The following is a 19207-nucleotide window of genomic DNA, read 5'->3' as shown; positions in this document are numbered from 1 at the left end:
TTGAGCTCTATGTTACTCACAACTGCTATTCCTTGAATCAAGAGCTTGAGTTTTCATGATTCCTGCTCTGTCCTGAATTCACGCATTTGTAACTCATGGCCATTATTCCTGGTGGAAAGTTGTAGAAGAAGATCTTCAGATGGTGTTGCGTTTAGTTTGAGCCCATTTAACTCTCCCACTACAGCCGTATTAATTAATTATTGAGGAGACCAGCGTTTCCTTACACCATGAGTCTCAGATATTCAGATTTAAAGCTGCTACCTTCATGTATTCAGTGTGCTCTGTTTCTGGAGAACTTATCAGATTTACTGTTGGATGAACCTATTATGGGTTTTAATAGTTACCATTAACCAGGAAAACCATATTTGGTTTCCACGCTCTATTAGATATTTCCTGCAAACCAGCAGAAGTCAGGTTGGACATTTTAATCACAAATAAGACCCGAGTTTTAAAAGTATCTTTATTTTAATGCATAAAAACCTCGTTCTCACTCATGTAGCTTCATCAGGACGGCTGGAGGAACAAACTGAGGCTTTATGCTGGAAGTAGTTCACAGAGCGCCTGTTACATGCACTATGCTGAATTCAGCTGTGATACTAAATAAAGCTACATTCAATTTGTGATCATCTCAACAATCTAACTGAGTTAGGTTCATACCCCCACTCTGGGTTTAGTTTATTTGCAGTGTTTTTCTCAGGCTTTGTGACGTGTTATCCTGTAGTCAGTGATCAATGTGAGCAGGTTCTGATCAGCTGAATAAATCTCACATTTCCTCTTTATTCTGCTCATTAGACGTGCAGAGACGCTCCTTTATGGCTGCTGGTTGGTTAAAGCTCGACATGTTCAGTCCCTCCACGGCTCTGACTGTTAGCAGCTGTAATTGGTCTTATTTCTTCATGCAGGAAGTCGCTCTACAATTAAATCTGCTTGTGTTTGGACTGAAACAACGACAGAAGTGGACGATGTGACCTGGAACAAGTCTCTGAACAGAAGCAGAATAACGGTGCAGATGTGGGCGAGTAAAGCTGTGGGTGAGAATGAAAGCTGTGGAGCAGAGCAGGGATGACCTATAAAAGGTGCCGTCACCTCTGCAGAGCAGCTGACGTTCCTCCAACATGCTGAACACGACGCAGAGCGACAGCCTGCCTGCTTAAGATGCTGCTGAGCTGCAGACGGTCCTCATGGTGGGGGACATGTGACCTCCCAGGTCACGGCAGGAAGTGGCTGTGTGCTGACAGGAAGTCAGAATGAGCAGTCTGCTGCCCGGTGTCAGCTCCGGTTTTAGCGCCATGACTCCCCGTCTGGGGATGTTAGTAACATCGCTGACAGAGTTTAGTCTGAATCAGGATAAAAAGACTCTTTCTGGAAACATCCACAGCTGGAGGAGATTCCCTCCTGGACAGCTGGAGACTTTCAGCTCTTTCCAAAACGCTCTCCTCCCCCAAAGCAAGCAGAGACGCTTTAACGCTTTAACTAAAACATGTCTCCGTCTAAAACACTGATGGCTTTCATTAAACTGGAAACTATCCACCCAGGCTGAGGGTTCTGAAGGCCATCCTAACCAGGAGGGAAATAATCTTCTGGGTCCAGGTCTCCCCACGCTGGGACATGACCAGGAGACCTCCAGAAGGAGGCGCCTCCAACCCTCAGCTGACTCCTGTCCATGTGGACGGTGAGACGCTCTACTAGGACCAACCTGTCTCCTCTCTCTACAGAGAAAGCTCATTTCATCATGATCCATAACTCAGGACCACAGATTCTGCTTTGTGGCTCAGGATCTCATCATCAATCATGAAAACCCAAAAAGACTCCTCGGTCTGGAGAGAAGACCCTGGACCAGGAGGCAGCAAATGAATCATGGAGAAGCTGTCTTTGCTCCTCCTGAGGTACGGTACACTGGTACAGTGAGACCAACCCTGGAGATACCCCAACCTTCCAGGACCGCCATGAAGGAACCACTTCAGGAAGTTCTGGGCCCAGAAGGAATGATCTGGATGGAAGTTGATCTGGTCTACGAGGAGACCAGAGATGATGTCTGGTTTAGAGACATGGAGGCAGAGCTGAAGATGTCGGGGTTCTCTCTGGGAGAGACGAGGATGGAGAGGATCAGGAAGTCCATCAGAGGGACAGATCCTGGTAGATGTTCTGGAGAAGAAGCCAGAGAGGCCAGGCTGAGATGGACATGATGGAGACAGAAGACTCGCTGTGGAGACGGAGATCCAGCTGCTGAAGTTAGAAAGCATTGATGTTGTTGCTTCCTGCAGGTCACGGCTGTGCGACGTCTGCCTCTGAGGCTCGCCTGGTGAGCGGTTGGTCTTCTATCCTAACGACATCTTCAGCGTTTCTCCTCATCTCCACGGGAAGCGGACCTCTCTCCTCCACCATCTCAGCTCATGGCGGCTGCTGTGACATCATCACCATCACGCAGTTCCTGATTCAGGAGAATCTGACCTCTGGTGGCCGTTATAGAAACTGCATGTGACGTAGACGTATGTCCCCAAGGACGTTTAGATTCAATTCAATTCAATTCAATTCAATTTTATTTATATAGCGCCAAATCATGAAACATGTCATCTCAAGGCACTTTACAAAGTCAAGTTCAATCATATTATACAGATTGGGTCAGATTATACAGATTGGTCAAAAATGTCCTATATAAGGAAACCAGTTGATTGCATCAAAGTCCCAACAAGCAGCATTCACTCCTGGAGAACCGTAGAGCCACAGGGAGAGTCATCTGCATTGTACATGGCTTTGCTGCAATCCCTCATACTGAGCAAGCATGAAGCGACAGTGGGAAGAAAAACCACCCATTAACGGGAAGGAAAACCTCCGGCAGAACCGGGCTCAGTATGAACGGTCATCTGCCTCGACCGACTGGGGTTACAGAAGACAGAACAGAGACACAACAAGAGAAACAAAAAAGCACAGAAGCACACATTGATCTAGTAATCTGTTCTACATTAGATGGTAGTAGCGGGTGAGCCGTCTTCTCTGGATGATGTCACAGTTTTAGAACTGAACAGAGAGATTTAATGAAAGCTCATCTAAAAACATTAAAGTTGCATTGATTTAATCTCCGGGTTTCTATTGGCTGAGCTCTGCTGCGTGTTTTTAAAGTCAGAGTTAAAGCGACAGCTCCTCTAACCCTGCCAGAACACGCCCCTGGGTCAGAACGGCGCCCCCCACAGGCCTGCAGGAGCATCTCCACCCACCGCTCTCCTTCCCATGATTCCCCAGGAGGAAACCTGGACTGGTCAGAACATGTTTGCATTGATCCAGAGTCCAATCGCTGCTCTGGACCCATTAACAAACTGGATGTGGTGATTACTCCCATTGATCACTGACCCCCCCCCCACGGAGCTGCTGGGTCGTTTTGGGTCGCGTGCTTCCTTCTTCTGAACCACGTTAAAGTTCCCTAACGACGATAATTCAGCTTTTCAACTGTTAATTTAATCTCTGCGTGTTTTAATGTTGAGTGAAACTTTCTTTTGTTCCAGTTTCAGCAGTTTTGTTCTCCTCATCGCTGCTTTTATAGTTTGTTGCCTCTGAAGCAGCTTTTAAAACAACAAATTCACCACTTTTTGATGAATTGCTGCAGGCGGTTTTCAGGAGGAACCTCTGACCCGCTTAGTTCAGGCGGGCAGAGCGCTCGTATTATTTCCTGTAAACGTATCTGAGCTCCAACCATCATGGGTGTGTCCATAAAGCCAGGATCTCCTCCATCACCTCTAACAAGCTGCTCAGACCTGATCTCTGGATCGTTTCTGCAGGGACGACGTCCTAAAACACGGGTTTGTATCGGCGCCAGCAGCTGGTAGGCCAGCAGAAACAGCGTCCAGGTTAAGAAGGTGGAGGCGCGTCTTTAATCATCATTGACCCAGCTTCTTCTCAGAATACTCTGCTGTCACCGCAGCAGTTAGTGAGAAATATGGCCGACCCCGGTGTGAGGAAATAGCTGCCGAGGGGGTTGATTTTCCTGGAACACGCTGCGTCACAGAGCTGATATTCATCAGAGCGTTAGCCGGGCCGCTGGTTGCCATGTTGATGCACTGAACCCAGTGTTTCATTAAATTACTTTGCTGCGTCTGTCTGCGCTGCTAGGGGGCGGCGTGTTGATGCACCTGCAGCCCCATCCAGACTTCAGATGCTTCTGCTGCCATACCCCCCCCCCCCCGATCTAAATGGATAAAACATTATGTTAAAAGCCACACTGATCAATAGCATTTTTCAAAATGGGGCTTGATTTTGTCTGAGTGCGTGAGTGCGTCTCTTTCTGCCTCCCTGTTTGTGTGCCTGGCTGGAGGGAGGCTGTGACATCTGCCCAGAGACGCCGGTCCCCCAGGATGGTCCCCCAGGCCGGTCCCCCAGGCCGGTCCCCCAGGCCGGTCCCCCAGGCTGGTCCCCCAGGACGGTCCCCCAGGATGGTCCCCCAGGATGGTCCCCCAGGCCGGTCCCCCAGGCCGGTCCCCCAGGCCGGTCCCCCAGGATGGTCCCCCAGGCCGGTCCCCCAGGCTGGTCCCCCAGGACGGTCCCCCAGGCCGGTCCCCCAGGATGGTCCCCCAGGCCGGTCCCCCAGGCCGGTCCCCCAGGCCGGTCCCCCAGGATGGTCCCCCAGGATGGTCCCCCAGGCCGGTCCCCCAGGCCGGTCCCCCAGGCCGGTCCCCCAGGATGGTCCCCCAGGCCGGTCCCCCAGGCTGGTCCCCCAGGACGGTCCCCCAGGCCGGTCCCCCAGGATGGTCCCCCAGGCCGGTCCCCCAGGATGGTCCCCCAGGCCGGTCCCCCAGGCCGGTCCCCCAGGCCGGTCCCCCAGGATGGTCCCCCAGGCCGGTCCCCCAGGCCGGTCCCCCAGGCCGGTCCCCCAGGACGGTCCCCCAGGCCGGTCCCCCAGGATGGTCCCCCAGGACGGTCCCCCAGGCCGGTCCCCCAGGCCGGTCCCCCAGGATGGTCCCCCAGGCCGGTCCCCCAGGCCGGTCCCCCAGGACGGTCCCCCAGGCCGGTCCCCCAGGATGGTCCCCCAGGCCGGTCCCCCAGGCCGGTCCCCCAGGACGGTCCCCCAGGCCGGTCCCCCAGGATGGTCCCCCAGGCCGTTCCCCCAGGCCGGTCCCCCAGGATGGTCCCCCAGGACGGTCCCCCAGGCCGGTCCCCCAGGCCGGTCCCCCAGGACGGTCCCCCAGGCCGGTCCCCCAGGCCGGTCCCCCAGGCCGGTCCCCCAGGCCGGTCCCCCAGGACGGTCCCCCAGGCTGGTCCCCCAGGACGGTCCAGAGGGACAAGAGGGACGGTCCAGAGTGTCTCTGTGTGTCAGAGTAAGCGTCCCCTTCAAGCATTTCCTCCTCTCTCTCGCAGACATCTCTGCAGCTCGCTGAGCTCCGGCGGTTTTTACTGAGGTCTCCTGCTCAGCCTCTACATTAGGCCTGGACTTTGACTAGGCCGCTACAGTTTCTTTCCTATTGCAGTCGTCCTGTTACAGATCTGCTGTTGGGGATCATTGGTCTGCTGACGGGTTGGACAGGAGGACTCACTCCAGAGGAGATCATGGTCCACTCAGGGACGGTGAGGTGTCCAGGTCCTGAGGCTGTAAAATGAGCCCCAATCATGATCCCTCCACCGCCGTGCTGCACAGTTGCTATGAGGGCCTTTGGCTGGTGTGGTGTTTGGTTTTCTCTAAACATGGTTCTGTCCACCATGGTTCTGTCCGCCATGGTTCTGTCCACCATGGTGGTCCTCAGTCCTGCTGCCATCTTGGTTCTGGAGAGAAGACGCTTTCTGACGTCATCGGTGCTTCAGAGCATCTCCTGCCTGACTCCAGATGATGTTCAACCAGGCGGCTGCCCTAAGCAGACTTATAGTCTGAATATACGGTGTTAGGTGTGGAGCATGCCCAGAAAGCGTGAATAAGGGAAGTCGTGTCTGCCTAGCATCAAACCCTGATGTTTTATCCCTGGATGAAACTCAGCTTCTCTTTTCTGACGTGAAAGCGCTGCAGGACCTGAAGTGAAGGAGCCCACGTCTAGAAGAACAGGTTACCAGAGCTCCTCTGTTAATGTAGCTGCAGGATCTTTCTCCCAATGTAATAATGGAAAGGGACTGTAGTCCTAATAACTTCTTTAAATGCCCCCCCCCCCTTTTAACAGGCAAACTGAATGTTTCTCCTATGATTTAATCCAGAGCCGTTAATCTCTGTGGTGCAAATATTCTCTGTAATCTGGGAAAGGCTCCAGAGTTCAGGTCCGTTCTGGTTCCTGTGGTAGAAGGCGAGGAGAGCCATCTTCCCCAGGCGGAGACGGAGACACGGAGCTGGAAGAACTTAAAGGGGAAGAACTTTGTTCTGAGTTTAAAACGGACTTTCTGGATCCCTGAGGGAAGAAGCGGGTCACAGCAGCAGCAGTGGGCTGCAGAACGCTGCTGTCAGAAGACGTTAATGACGATCCTGCAGGTGGCATCTTCTCCGCTGGAGACGTGGTTAACGGCACCGAGGGGAAACCCAAGTCAGAACCTGGAAGTTCTGCCGGACGGCGACTCCATCTGAGGACGTCTGACCCACGCCCGTCATTTCTAAGCATTGCTCTGACTGCAGATCCGGTGGATTTGAACCAGGAACTGTGAGAATCCAGCAGATTCTCCTTCACCAGGCTGTCATGTTCTCTGTTCTTTCCCGTTTTGAAGAAGGACAGAGTAAAAACAGCAGGGCTCAGAAGTATTCATACCCCTGGCAGATTTAGATTTCTGAAGGTGAATATTAGACATTATTGACATTCTGAATTTAATTATGAAAAGCAGAATCAGACCTGCTGTGTTTATTAGAAACAGATCGTTGGGCTCAGATTCTTCTTCACGGCGCTGACAGATTTAAACAGAAACAGATTTCTCTCCTGCTTCCCTGCTAACTGGACCGGCAGCAGCAGTTCAGAACCTTCGACCCAAACCATAATAATGAGCTGGATGATGGAGATTGAGTGAAGGAGGAGGCGGCGCCTGGAGACCAGGAGGAAGCGGAGTCTGCCCATGAATATTTATCTGCAAACAGCTTTATTGACACAGGATGGATTAACGCTGTTGACACGCGGACCGAGGTCCGATCGATGGTCCGTCTCACGCCGACGGAACCGGGAGACCAAACAGGACAGCCGGAGAGGACCGGTTCTGCTGCTCGCCCTCATTTAGACGTTCTGATCCGACTCGGGTGGTTCTGGAGGTTCTTTGGTGGAAGATCCAGAACGGTTCTGTCGGTTTATCCAGCTTTGCTCATTCTGAGCCTAAATGTTGGATATTTGGCTCCTTTTAAACTTTTTACATCCCAGAGCTGATAGATTACCTCTGGTTGCCTAGCAACGAGACAACGTGCGTTCTGAGTGGATAAAAATTTATTTTTGATATAAAACCAGAATTTCCAGCATTTCCTGAAAAGTTAGTTTGAGTTCAGATCTAAATTCTGTTTTTATCATGGGGTCCATTCATTGTGAAGCTGAGCGGGCCCTCAGAGGGCGGCCAGGGGCCCCTGATGAAGGGCCAATCAGATGAAAACGTCTAAAAACAGATCCGGTTCTGAGCTGATAATCCACCATAGTGGTTCTGTTGGTGTCCACTGGTACCGGGACGGCTGGGAGCCCCAGGGGCCCGGGGCCCGCTCCGTCACACCTCCTCTGATGGTGTCCTTCTGGGCCATGAATTGAGACAGAACCTTTGTGACCCGGTTCAGGTAGACGTGGTTCTGAGGCCCAGCAGCAGCCTCCGTCTCTCTGGCTGCCGGTTCCTCTGAGACGCCGTCCCAGACGCCCTCAGGTTCTGTTCCCGTGCCCCCCCCCCCCCCCCCCCCCCTGCCATAAATCAGCGGGTCACAGCTGCTGAAAGCCGCACGGCTCAGTGCTGCCCGGCGTTCTCTGTGTGAAGCGGAGCCGGCTGCAGCTCCTGCTGGTTCCCAGGTTCAGTGAGGAGCCTCAGGAGGAGGCGCCTCACGGGGCTTCAGGGCTTTAGAGGAGCAGTTAGCAGCTCCTGGTGAAGGAGGCCCGTAAATCGCTCCACTGACCGTGTTAGTTTAGCAGATCACATGATCCTGCCTGATAAATCACAGTTATCAGCGCCGGCTTCAGTTCCACAGCCTACCACAGAACAACCAGCGGCAGGTTTAACGGGACGGAGCAGCGAGACACGGTGCCGAGCTGCTGGTTTGACGTTTGGGTTGAAGGAGACACCTGGAAGAAGGAGGTCTGGTCAGACGAGACCAGAACCTTTTAGTCAAGCTGGTGGAAAACCTAAAGATGCCACATATGTGGGGAACACGGTGGTGGCAGCATCATGCTGTGGAGGTTCAACTCCCAGCAGGAGAACCTCCCTAAAACATGAGGATTGGATCAGAGCAGATTCATGGGTCAGAACGGCCTAGTCAAAGTCCAGACTTACGCCCAAAGATGTTCTGCCTTCATTCTGGGGTTGAGCTGTTTTCAAAGAATGGAGAAACGTTCAGAGCTGGTGGAGACAAACCCCAGAAGAGTCCAGAGGAAGTTCTGATGTTTTGGGTCAGAGGGCAGAACAGAGTTCTCCTTGGTTCCACCGGCAGTTCTGGACTCTTCCTGCGTTCCTCTATGAGTTCCTGCTGATGTTCTAATGATCAGCCGTCAAGCAGAACTCTGTTATTAGCGTGATGTGAGCGGCACAGCCGGCCCGTTCTGGGCCGACCCGCCTCCGTGGTTCAGACGCTATTTTAGGAACCGAGGCGTTCAGACTCCACCTGAACCTCATGAGGAACATCTCAGTCTGGTTCCTGCTGCCCCCTATGAGGAACCCTGATCTGCTGCTGAGATGTCCTTCCAGAACCAGAGGACCAGAGGAGCAGAACCCGCTGTCTCAGCGGCACACAGCCGTTCTGCTGCTGCATATTTCTGACGCCGTGGTTTTCAGAACACCTGCAGGGAGGTGAACGTTACCTGCTCCGTGTTCCTGCAGAACACCTGCGTTCACTTCCTGACGTCTCAGGTTTCATTCTCCTTTTAGAAGAACAGCCTGTTCTGGTTCTGGGAACATCAGCTGTTACAGCGCTGAGGTTCTGACGTCTTCCTTTTCCTCTAACAGCAGAAAGGAAGAATGTGGATCAGTGCCCCGAAGCAAGGCACCGCCCCCACAACCCTCAGCAGGTGCTGCAGCCGTACCTGTCTGCTGGGAGTTTCTGCTGAGCTCTTCTTCCAGAGGTCACATGTTTCTATATAGAGTCTCAGGGAACGTAGCTCCGTGGTCCAGAACCTCCAGAACCTGCAGCAGAACTCTGAGGTTTCTGTCTGTCGACCCGTTCTTCTCTCTGGTGGAGCCTCAGTTCTTCACAGCTCTGAAGGTCCACCACAACATCTCCATCAGGCTGAGGTCTGGATCTGACTACCTGCTGCTGCACCTTGAGGGGCCCGGTCCATCCTGGGATCTTCTTCCTCTCTGCAGGATGATGGACTTCAGGTGGTGGGCTTGGGGAGCAGCAGCTGACCTGCCAGCGCCACAGCATGGACTAAACTGCCCTTACTGAGCAGCAGATGAAGGCGTCTGATCAGCTGCTGCTGTTTCTGCTGAAGGTGAAGGAAGCAGGAAGCTGCTGCAGGTCCGCCTGACGGTGGTAAAGCTATTAATAAACACGTTTTATAGTATCCACCTTTTACTGCTCACCTTTTTTACTGCAGCACTTCACCAGATGGCAGGAATATAGCGCTGGGTTAAATGTGCCGTTTGTGCCGCTGGGTTAGTCAGACTCCAGCGGTCTGAGCGTCATTTTGTAAAAACAAAGATTTCAAACTGTAGTTTTACATTTTATTACATTTAAAAAACCTATATTTCTGGATTCTTTTGTTATATTCTCCTTGTAAATGCTGGTGTCCTACAGTAAAGGAGTAATTGATCATCCTGACTTCTACTATCACTGTTCTTTGGTCCCACTTGCTCCACAGCCTCAGCAGACCCACAGTGGAGCTTTCACTTCTTCATTTCTCTGCTTTTAAAGAAGCGACACAATGGCTGGCTCTGCTGGAGCCAAATGCCAGCCGTCTCAGCAGCAGCAGCCGTCCTCCATCTAGCTGGATACCCAGAAAGCAATTAGTCCAGTTCCCAGAGCTGTGGCCATTAGTTTCCCCCGACACCTTCTCCAGACCATCGGTGTTCCTCTGCAGCTGAAGACCTCACACACCTTCTATCAGCAGCGTGACAAAAGGATGAAGTCTGTTCTTCACCTCGTATAATCACAGACATCTTAGCTTCTCTACCTCTCTGAAAGATCCAGCTCATTGTGACTGGTAGGCAGGATTTCTATGAAAGGAAACCATCAGAGAGAAAGCTTAGACATGCAAAGAGACAAAGAAACCTGTTTTAGACTAAACATGCAGTACGTCACTGTTAGCATGTTTAAAGGAGCAATGAGCAACATTTTTTATTATAGATAGAACTAAAAACAGTGACGTGAAGAACCAAAGGTAATATTTCACATCAACTATGGCATGGCGCCGTATCGCCACTCTCTCTGTTGTCCTCCAGTCTGTTGTTTCCAACCTGGACCAACAGTGCACGTTTATATGCATGTGCACGTACATATACAACTGCATGTACACGTGCACGTGTACATGTACGTGCATGTAGATATAGACGTGCATCTACACGCGTACGTGTATATCTACATGCACGTACATGTACACGTGCGGAGAGCAGCCAGCAGATCAAAACGTTCTCTAACAGTTTATAAAGTTATGAGTTACTAGACATGTTCCTCTGAAAGGTGAGGCTGTTCTGCTGAGGCTGCGCATAGGAGGTGACGGGTGAGAGGAGGGCCTGGTGGCAGCAGGAGTTATGGTAGACAGAGGCGTGGCTTGTCATCCATCTTGTTTTTATCTACAGACAGAGCTCAACTCCACCTGTTGGAAAAATGTCGCTTATTGCTCCTTTAACATAAAGCAGGAAACGGTTTGCATCAAGAGCACCAGAACATCCAATTAGCTGCTAACGATTAGCATCATTAGCATTGGAGCTATAATAATCAGTCCTCCATGCAAACAGCTAAAGGTGCTGAACATTACATCACTGATGTAACTAATGTCATGATTTAGTTTATAAAGGTCTGAAATGAAAATAGATGAAGACTTTCAGGAGTAGCAGAAGAAGAACAGAACATTGGGGACGTGCAGCGTAACAGGCAGCAACAGGCATCAACAGGCAGCAACAGGCAGCAACAGGCAGCAACAGGCAGCGTAACAGGCAGCAACAGGCAGCGTAACAGGCAGTGTAACAGGCAGCGCAACAGGCAGCATAACAGGCATCAACAGGCAGCAACAGGCAGCGCAACAGGCAGCGCAACAGGCAGCGCAACAGGCAGCGTAACAGGCAACGCAACAGGCATCAACAGGCAGCGTAACAGGCAGCATAACAGGCAACGCAACAGGTAGCGTAACAGGCAGCGTAACAGGCAGCGCAACAGGCAGTGTAACAGGCAGCGTAACAGGCAGCGCAACAGGCATCAACAGGCAGCAACAGGCAGCGCAACAGGCAGCGCAACAGGCAGCGTAACAGGCAACGCAACAGGCATCAACAGGCAGCGTAACAGGCAGCATAACAGGCAACGCAACAGGTAGCGTAACAGGCAGCAACAGGCAGCGTAACAGGCAGCGCAACAGGCAGCGTAACAGGCAACGCAACAGGCATCAACAGGCAGCGTAACAGGCAGCGTAACAGGCAGCGCAACAGGCAGCGTAACAGGCAGCAACAGGCAGCGCAACAGGCAGCGCAACAGGCAGCGTAACAGGCAACGCAACAGGCATCAACAGGCAACGCAACAGGCAGCATAACAGGCAACGCAACAGGCATCAACAGGCAGCGTAACAGGCAGCATAACAGGCAACGCAACAGGCAGCGTAACAGGCAGCAACAGGCAGCGTAACAGGCAGCGCAACAGGCATCAACAGGCAGCGTAACAGGCATCAACAGGCAGCGTAACAGGCAGCATAACAGGCAACGCAACAGGTAGCGTAACAGGCATCAACAGGCAGCGTAACAGGCAGCATAACAGGCAACGCAACAGGTAGCGCAACAGGCAGCAACAGGCAGCGTAACAGGCAGCGCAACAGGCATCAACAGGCAGCGTAACAGGCAGTGTAACAGGCAACGCAACAGGCAGCGTAACAGGCATCAACAGGCAGCGTAACAGGCAGCGCAACAGGCAGCATAACAGGCAACGCAACAGGCATCAACAGGCATCAATAGGCAGCGCAACAGGTAGCGTAACAGGCATCAACAGGCAGCGTAACAGGCAGCATAACAGGCAACGCAACAGGTAGCGTAACAGGCATCAACAGGCAGCGTAACAGGCAGCATAACAGGCAACGCAACAGGTAGCGCAACAGGCAGCAACAGGCAGCGTAACAGGCAGCGCAACAGGCATCAACAGGCAGCGTAACAGGCAGTGTAACAGGCAACAACAGGCCGGGAATGGACGGTAAAACAGATTTAAGCAGAAATGGGGGGGGAACCTGCAATGAACAATGAGAAGCAATGAGTTTATATGCTGAGGGCCAGGTGGAGAATGACATGGAGTGCAGGTGAGTTAATCAGCGTCTTTATACATTTTATTGTAAGTACACTCGAGTAATTTGACTTTGGGTACGGCGCTGACAACGAAGCTTCAGATTACAGTTTAGGGAGAAGATCAGGTGAAGCAATTAGAGCAGGAGGAGTGCAGGGAGATAGAGGATACCAGACTAATTAACACAGTGGAGCCAATCTAAGGCAGAACCTTTCAATTCTAAACACAGAGACAAGTGGAAAACATAAACATTAAACTGAGACAAATAAATCCAAATGGACAAAAAGGAAAACACAAGGATAAACTAAGACAAGAGCAGTTAGATAATAAAACAGGTAAATGATGAAAAGAGAAACCCAAACATCTTAATGGCGTCACGTTAACAGAGCCTCACCTCTGACTATGTTCTGCTTTAACTTTAACATCTGACAGTGAAGAGGTCCTTCCTTCACCTGTATGATTACATAGTAATAATAATAGTATTATTACTATGATGTACTCATGAAGTACTTGATGAGTAAATCCTCTAGAACCTGCAGGTCCTTCACATATTTCTAAAACGGCTTTATGTTCACTTCTGGCTCCATCATTTTCCCTCAGCGCACATGAATGAACCTTAATAATCATAACTGGGATATTATGAATGTTTGGATGAGATCTGAGCAGAATATGAGCGGCTGCGTTGTTTTTGTTCCGGTTAGGATAAACCCGGTCAGGTCTGCATCTGGCAGATTAATACAGACTAAGCTGAACTGGTCCTCAGGGACAACAGATCCAACTGGGTGTGGACAGACTAAATAAAACCCCGAGACAGAGACTGATTCAGTTTGAGCCGACAACCTTACAGCTGTTCACTAGATTAGAGCTGGATTAAATTAGGATGCTTGGAACGAGATTAACCAGATTACACCTGGCTGGAGCGAGCTGCTGTAAACCAATTTACAGCCGGTGATGTACTCTGTTGTCCGTTTAACTGGATTAAGCTCCTCAGTGATGAAGAGGAGCGTGTGAACTCTGAGGTCAGGTAAACTCCTCAGTGATGAAGAGGAGCGTGTGAACTCTGAGGTCAGGTAAACTCCTCAGTGATGAAGAGGAGCGTGTGAACTCTGAGGTCAGTGATGAAGAGGATCGGTTCTGGACGTTCCTGCCGATCCACTCACACCTTTCTGCGGATTATTCCCCGGTTCTGACTGAGCGACGCAGAACATCCTCCCGTCTCCCAGCGGAGAGACAGTCTCCCGCGGCAACCGGAGCTGTGGATACGGTTGCTATAGCGATGCAGGTCTCTCTCTTCCTGGAGTTTACCTGCGTGTTATAATTAGAGGCGTGTGTTTACGAGAGAGCGAGGTGAAAACACAGAAACCCCCAGGACGTCTCCCAGAATAAGCCCAGCGTCTTTGTTTGTCCCCGCGTCCACTCGTCCGTCCTCCCGTCCGTCCTCCCATCCGTCCTCCCATCCGTCCACTCGTCCGTCCTCCTGTCCGTCCTCCCATCCGTCCTCCCATCCGTCCTCCCATCCGTCCACCGGTCCGTCCACTCATCCGTTCTCCCATCCGTCCACTCGTCCGTCCACTCGTCCATCCACTCGTCCGTCCTCCCATCCGTCCGTCCAGCTCTGCCGCTCACAGCTCTCTGCACACGTGTGACTTGAGGCACACAGAGCTGTGACTTTGGTCCAGCGGTCGGGGCGATCATGGCTGCTGCCTCCGTTCTGATTCCTCCAGGAATGTTTTAGTTTTTACTTTAAAACCAGGACCAGCCCAGAGTTGCTGCAGTTCTCCTCTGCTGTTGCCAAGCAGAGCCGTTTGTCTTTGCTGAGCGGTGAAACACATTTAGTCTGATTCTCAGAGAGCAGCGCTGGTAGTGGCAGGTGTTCAGCGATAGTTCAGATGCAGCAGCAGAAAGAGGAAATAAGGCAAACGTTCTGCTGGTTCCACAGACAGAAGTCAGGAGGCCCAACGCTGCTCATAATTTCCTAATAAATTATAACGCAGAGCATAAATTCAGGTTTTAATGTGCGACAGAAGGCCAAGTTAACCTTGGCTTTTTGTTTCTGGCCGTCTGGCTTCCTTCACTTTGTTCTCTAAATAAAAAAATGCTCTTTATGAGGAATTTACACCTTATGTTCTCCATGAACAGCATCACTCACTTCCCACCAGACAGAAACAACATTCATGATTTATTTTTCACTTTTTAGTCCTTCAATGACAGTTTTAACAATAAAAGTCTGTTTTTATAGAACAAGAAAAAAAAACATTGTTCACATTGAAATAAGATTTATATTTTTCCTTTGGGGGTAATTTGTTATTTCTTAGTGGAGCCTTGAAAATTGGCACAAATGTTAATTACGATTAATTAACATTTTTTGGTGCAATGTCTTTAAAAATCATCCATTTGTTTTCATTGGGCAGATTTGTGGATTTAGAGGACATGAAAAAATCACGCTGTGGAAAAGCTGATAAGTTTAAATATTTCTTTCACCAAAGCTGAAAAATGGTTGAACATCAGAAATCTATTGCAGAATGATTTTAAATGGCAGCTGGTGGCAGGAAATAACAGAACTTTACCTTAAAAGACTTGTTCTGACCCAGAACCCTGTAGAACCCGCTCAGGCAGCAGGTCCAGCTGCAGGTCTGGGCTTCAGCCGCATGGAGACTGAAACTTTGCTCTGCTTCTATGTGAAACATCTGCATCTCAGTCAGACTGGATGGAGAACTTCTCTGAACAGCAGTTTCCAGCTCTGGACTTTGACTAGGCCATATGTTCAGGGTGGTTCTGCTGCAGCTTGTAACAGGTTTTCCTACCAGGATGGTCCTGAATATTTTTGTATATAAAACATGTTTAAAACATTTTCCTTCCACTCACTAAAACCCAAGCAGCCACTTTGTGCCACTGATAACCGGCCGGCGTTCTTGTGAGGCTCGTTTCTACGCTAACTCAGCGCCTTTATCGCTCTTCATGGCTTCATTCTCACCTTTATGTCTCCGTCTAACAACAACAACGACAGGCAGGGCGCTCCCAGCTGGGATCGGGGGCAACGAGTGCGTTTGTGTCCTCAGGGTTGTTGGTTTGAGTCCCAGAGAGGCGTCTGCTCAGCAGCAACCTTTTGTGCGCCTCCCTGTGGAGCTGAGGCCTCTTCGTGTCGGCCCTCCTCTTCCTCAGCAGAGAACATCCAGAGCTGGTTCTGTCTGGCCCTGATCTGAGCCGTGGACCGAGCCGCTCCACCGGCGTCTCCGCTGCTGTGACAGTGGGCGGGGTGGGGGGTGGCGGGGGGGTGGGGGGGGGGGGGGTAGGGAGGCTGGGGTTGTGACCAGAGGGGAAACAACGCAGTTCTGTCCGGAGGGACTGCAGACGGATGGTGGCCTCAGCCCACGCTCTGCAGAGCTGCTAAATGTTTCACATGAGTTATGCAAGCAGAGCAGGAGCTGCAGGTGGAGACCCAGACTCTCACTGCTGTGGTTCTGATGTGTTGCAGGAAGTGTCCTGATGGGTTTGACTGCCTGAAGACGGGGAGAAATCCCAACTACGGCTACACCAGCTTCGACACGTTCGGCTGGGCCTTCCTGTCGCTGTTCCGGCTGATGACCCAGGACTACTGGGAGAACCTCTACCACCACGTAATGCTCAGCCTCTCATTCCTAACATTGGCCTCTGGTCGGTCAGCAGCTCCTGCACACTTTGCTTACTCAGCATCTTTAATGGAGCTCCAGCTTCTGGTTTTTATGACTTTTATTGTTTAAAATGATCCAACTTTGTACTAAATGTGTTTTTGCTTCATAGAAAACCTATCAGGAAAACCTTGAAATGAAATTTTATTAACCCTGATTCAAAGAAAATGACTTTCCTGGAACCTTGAGATAGAAAAACTACAGCTATGATTGAATATAGTTGTGTGTTTTTATGGTATTAATGCCCATTTCCCTGTGCTGTGTCATGCCTTCATGCCTGTTTGGCTCATTTACTGATGAAATATAATAACTCCAGCTGGTAGAGATTATTTCCTGCAGTCATAAATCTATGTTTTCTCCCACGCTGCTGTGTGAGTAAAACCAAACCATTGTTGGTGGGATGTGAGCGGCCTCACCTTCTCTCACCGTCTGCAGACGCTGCGCTCGGCCGGTAAGACCTACATGGTCTTCTTCGTGGTGGTCATCTTCCTGGGCTCCTTCTACCTGATCAACCTCATCCTGGCCGTGGTCGCCATGGCCTACGAGGAGCAGAACCAGGCCACCATCGCCGAGGCGTGTCAGAAGGAGCGCGAGTTCCAGCAAGCCATGGAGAGACTTAAGAAAGAGCAGCAGGTAGCGCCTCCTCCGGCCCCCCCCCCGCCTCCTCTCAGCGACGCCTCCTCCCTCCTCTTAAACGCCGTTTCCCCGCAGGTCGCTTCGCAGAAACCGCCCGACTCTGACTCCCTGACGTCTCCAGACCTCTCACCTCTCGGCCCGCCGCCGGACAGCTCCGAGGAGCGGAGGCGGAGCCAAGCGCTGATGGGTGTGGCAGACGGGGAGGGGAACCTGTCGGAGGAAAAGCTGCTGCAGGTGGACCTGATGGACGGAGGAAAGGTGAGTCTCAGCCTGCGGGGCGCGGCGGCGGGGGCGGAGTCTCGGTGCTCCGCCCACAGCCTCACCTGTCCGCTCCGCCCTCAGGCCCTCCATCCTCTCCTCGCTCGCTCCTTCTCCACGCGGACTCGGCGAAGCAGTCAGGTGTCGTCCATCTTTAACTTCCGGCTGAGGAGCCGAGGGTCGGAAGGGGAGATGGCCGACGACGAATTCAGCGTTCCGGGGGACGTGGTGGAGGGCGTCGGCGGCAGGACGTACAGCGGCGGCACCTTCAGCGGCATCCTGAGCAACCCCTGGCCCAAACGGAGGCTGAGCACCTACAGCACCGCCAGCAGGAACTCCCAGGTGAGCAGAGAGACCTCCTCACACGGATCTGACCACAAACATGGCCGTGATGGGGGGGTGTCCCACATCCACCCACTCCACGTCCTGGTCATCAGGGTCATCACGTCCACGTCCACAGCATAATGTGACTCCTACCAGGCGCTGGTAGCAGCATCTAATGAAGTTATGTCTGCTGACCTTCAGTTCACCTCAGCACCATCACCACTTCTGCCCCCTGGTGGCCGAAAGCTTAACGGTTGTTCTGTGAAAAGTCCGAGGAAGGAAAGAACGAACCTAACAGGGTCAGATCTGATTAGGATCGTTCCTGGTCCTGTTGGCAGCTGATTCTGCTGGTGGTACAAATATCGCTCCTTTAAGAAGCCGCTGCATAAACACACCTGACACACCTCACCTGTGGACAGGGTCACCTGTGGACAGGGTCACCTGTCTCCTGGCAGGGATTATGGTTATCCTTGTGACTAAATTGTTCTGTAGAACCCAATACAAGCAAGAGGTAGGCAGAACCTGATTGGATCAATTATGAGGTCAGACTGGCACCAGCAGTCAGGACAGGTTCTGCTAAAACTGAGGCGGGTCCAAACCAGGTGAGACCACCGACCAATCAGCTGCAGCCGTGTGAAGACAGGTAGACGATATCTAAACGTGACTAGGACACATGAACACTCTTGGTTCTAGTGCTACCAGCTAGCAGAGCAGAACCTCAGAGCTCCGGAGAAGGCAGACGGGCCAGGACTGGTTCTGAGGAAGAACGGAGAACTTCTCAGCGTTAGACTTCCTGCTGCTTCCAGGTTCAAATGAAACGATATGAGCATCAGTTCCTTCACTATTACTGTTTATTCTGTCACAACGAGATTCAAACCACGCACTCCAGTCGTGCTCATGAGCACAAAAATAACAATCCTTCCTGTTTCACTCCAGTTATTTATACAGACTTTGACACAAACTGTATAATCTGACTGAATCTGACTTTGGAAAGAGCCTTAAGACGACATGTTTCATCAATTGGCACCATATAAATAAAAACTGAATTATATTGAATTTAACTGAATTGAATTGAATTTAATTGAACTGAATTTAACTGAATTTAACTGAATTTAACTGAATTTAACTGAAGTGAGAGGAACGCGGTCTGGCTCCTCCTCCTTGATGACATCACAGCGGCCCATAAGCCCTTTGCCTGCAGGACGGTGACTGAGGTCCACAGGCCGTTATGGCAGAGGGACGTGTGAATCCTGCCTGGCTGTCTCATGCCCCCCCCCCCCCCCCCCCCCGGTCATGACAGGCATTCACGGCCCGTTAATCTGTGACACGGCGTTCTCTGAACTCTGGATTAGAGACGATCCAGAGAGGAGGAGCCGGAGGAGGTCGGCCCCTCGCTCAGACTGAACCTAAGCATGTGTGATTCCTGTCTCCAGGTGTTTTATCCCACGCTGAACGTCAACGGGAAGCTGTTCGTCTCCCTGGATCAGAACGGGGTCTCCCCGCCGCCACTGCAGGGGCAGCTGCCTGCATGCACCATGGAGAAGGTCAAGGAGGAGAGCGTGAGTACGGTGGAACCGCCGGTGCTGACATGTGAATTATGAATCGACGCTTCGCATACCTGCGCTCTGACATCACAGACAACCCCACACTGAGCCGGCTCAGATAGCAGCCCCCCCCCCCCCCCCCACCCCTCCCAGGGTCACAGACACACAGAACACCACAGATTCTCAGCTGTGGGACGAACCCAAACATACCAGCAGAGAAATTCTCCTCCTGAGTCAGT

At 51.6% G+C, this 19207-nt stretch overlaps 1 protein-coding gene across 1 annotated transcript in view; it reads left to right on the top strand.

Moving 5' to 3' along the window:
• The window catches only part of scn5lab (sodium channel, voltage gated, type V-like, alpha b), a 173097-nt gene that overhangs the window by 66779 nt on the left and 87111 nt on the right, over positions 1-19207 (top strand). Inside the window, 5 exon segments of the mRNA XM_036124903.1 lie at positions 16014-16155; positions 16642-16839; positions 16918-17100; positions 17185-17442; positions 18858-18983. Of these exon segments, the coding sequence (XP_035980796.1) occupies positions 16014-16155; positions 16642-16839; positions 16918-17100; positions 17185-17442; positions 18858-18983 (907 nt within the window).

Source organism: Fundulus heteroclitus, chromosome 21, assembly GCF_011125445.2.
Source record: "Fundulus heteroclitus isolate FHET01 chromosome 21, MU-UCD_Fhet_4.1, whole genome shotgun sequence".
Lineage (NCBI taxonomy): Eukaryota > Metazoa > Chordata > Actinopteri > Cyprinodontiformes > Fundulidae > Fundulus > Fundulus heteroclitus.
Note: the sequence above shows the minus strand (reverse complement) of the source record. Positions and strands in the feature narration are given on the sequence as shown.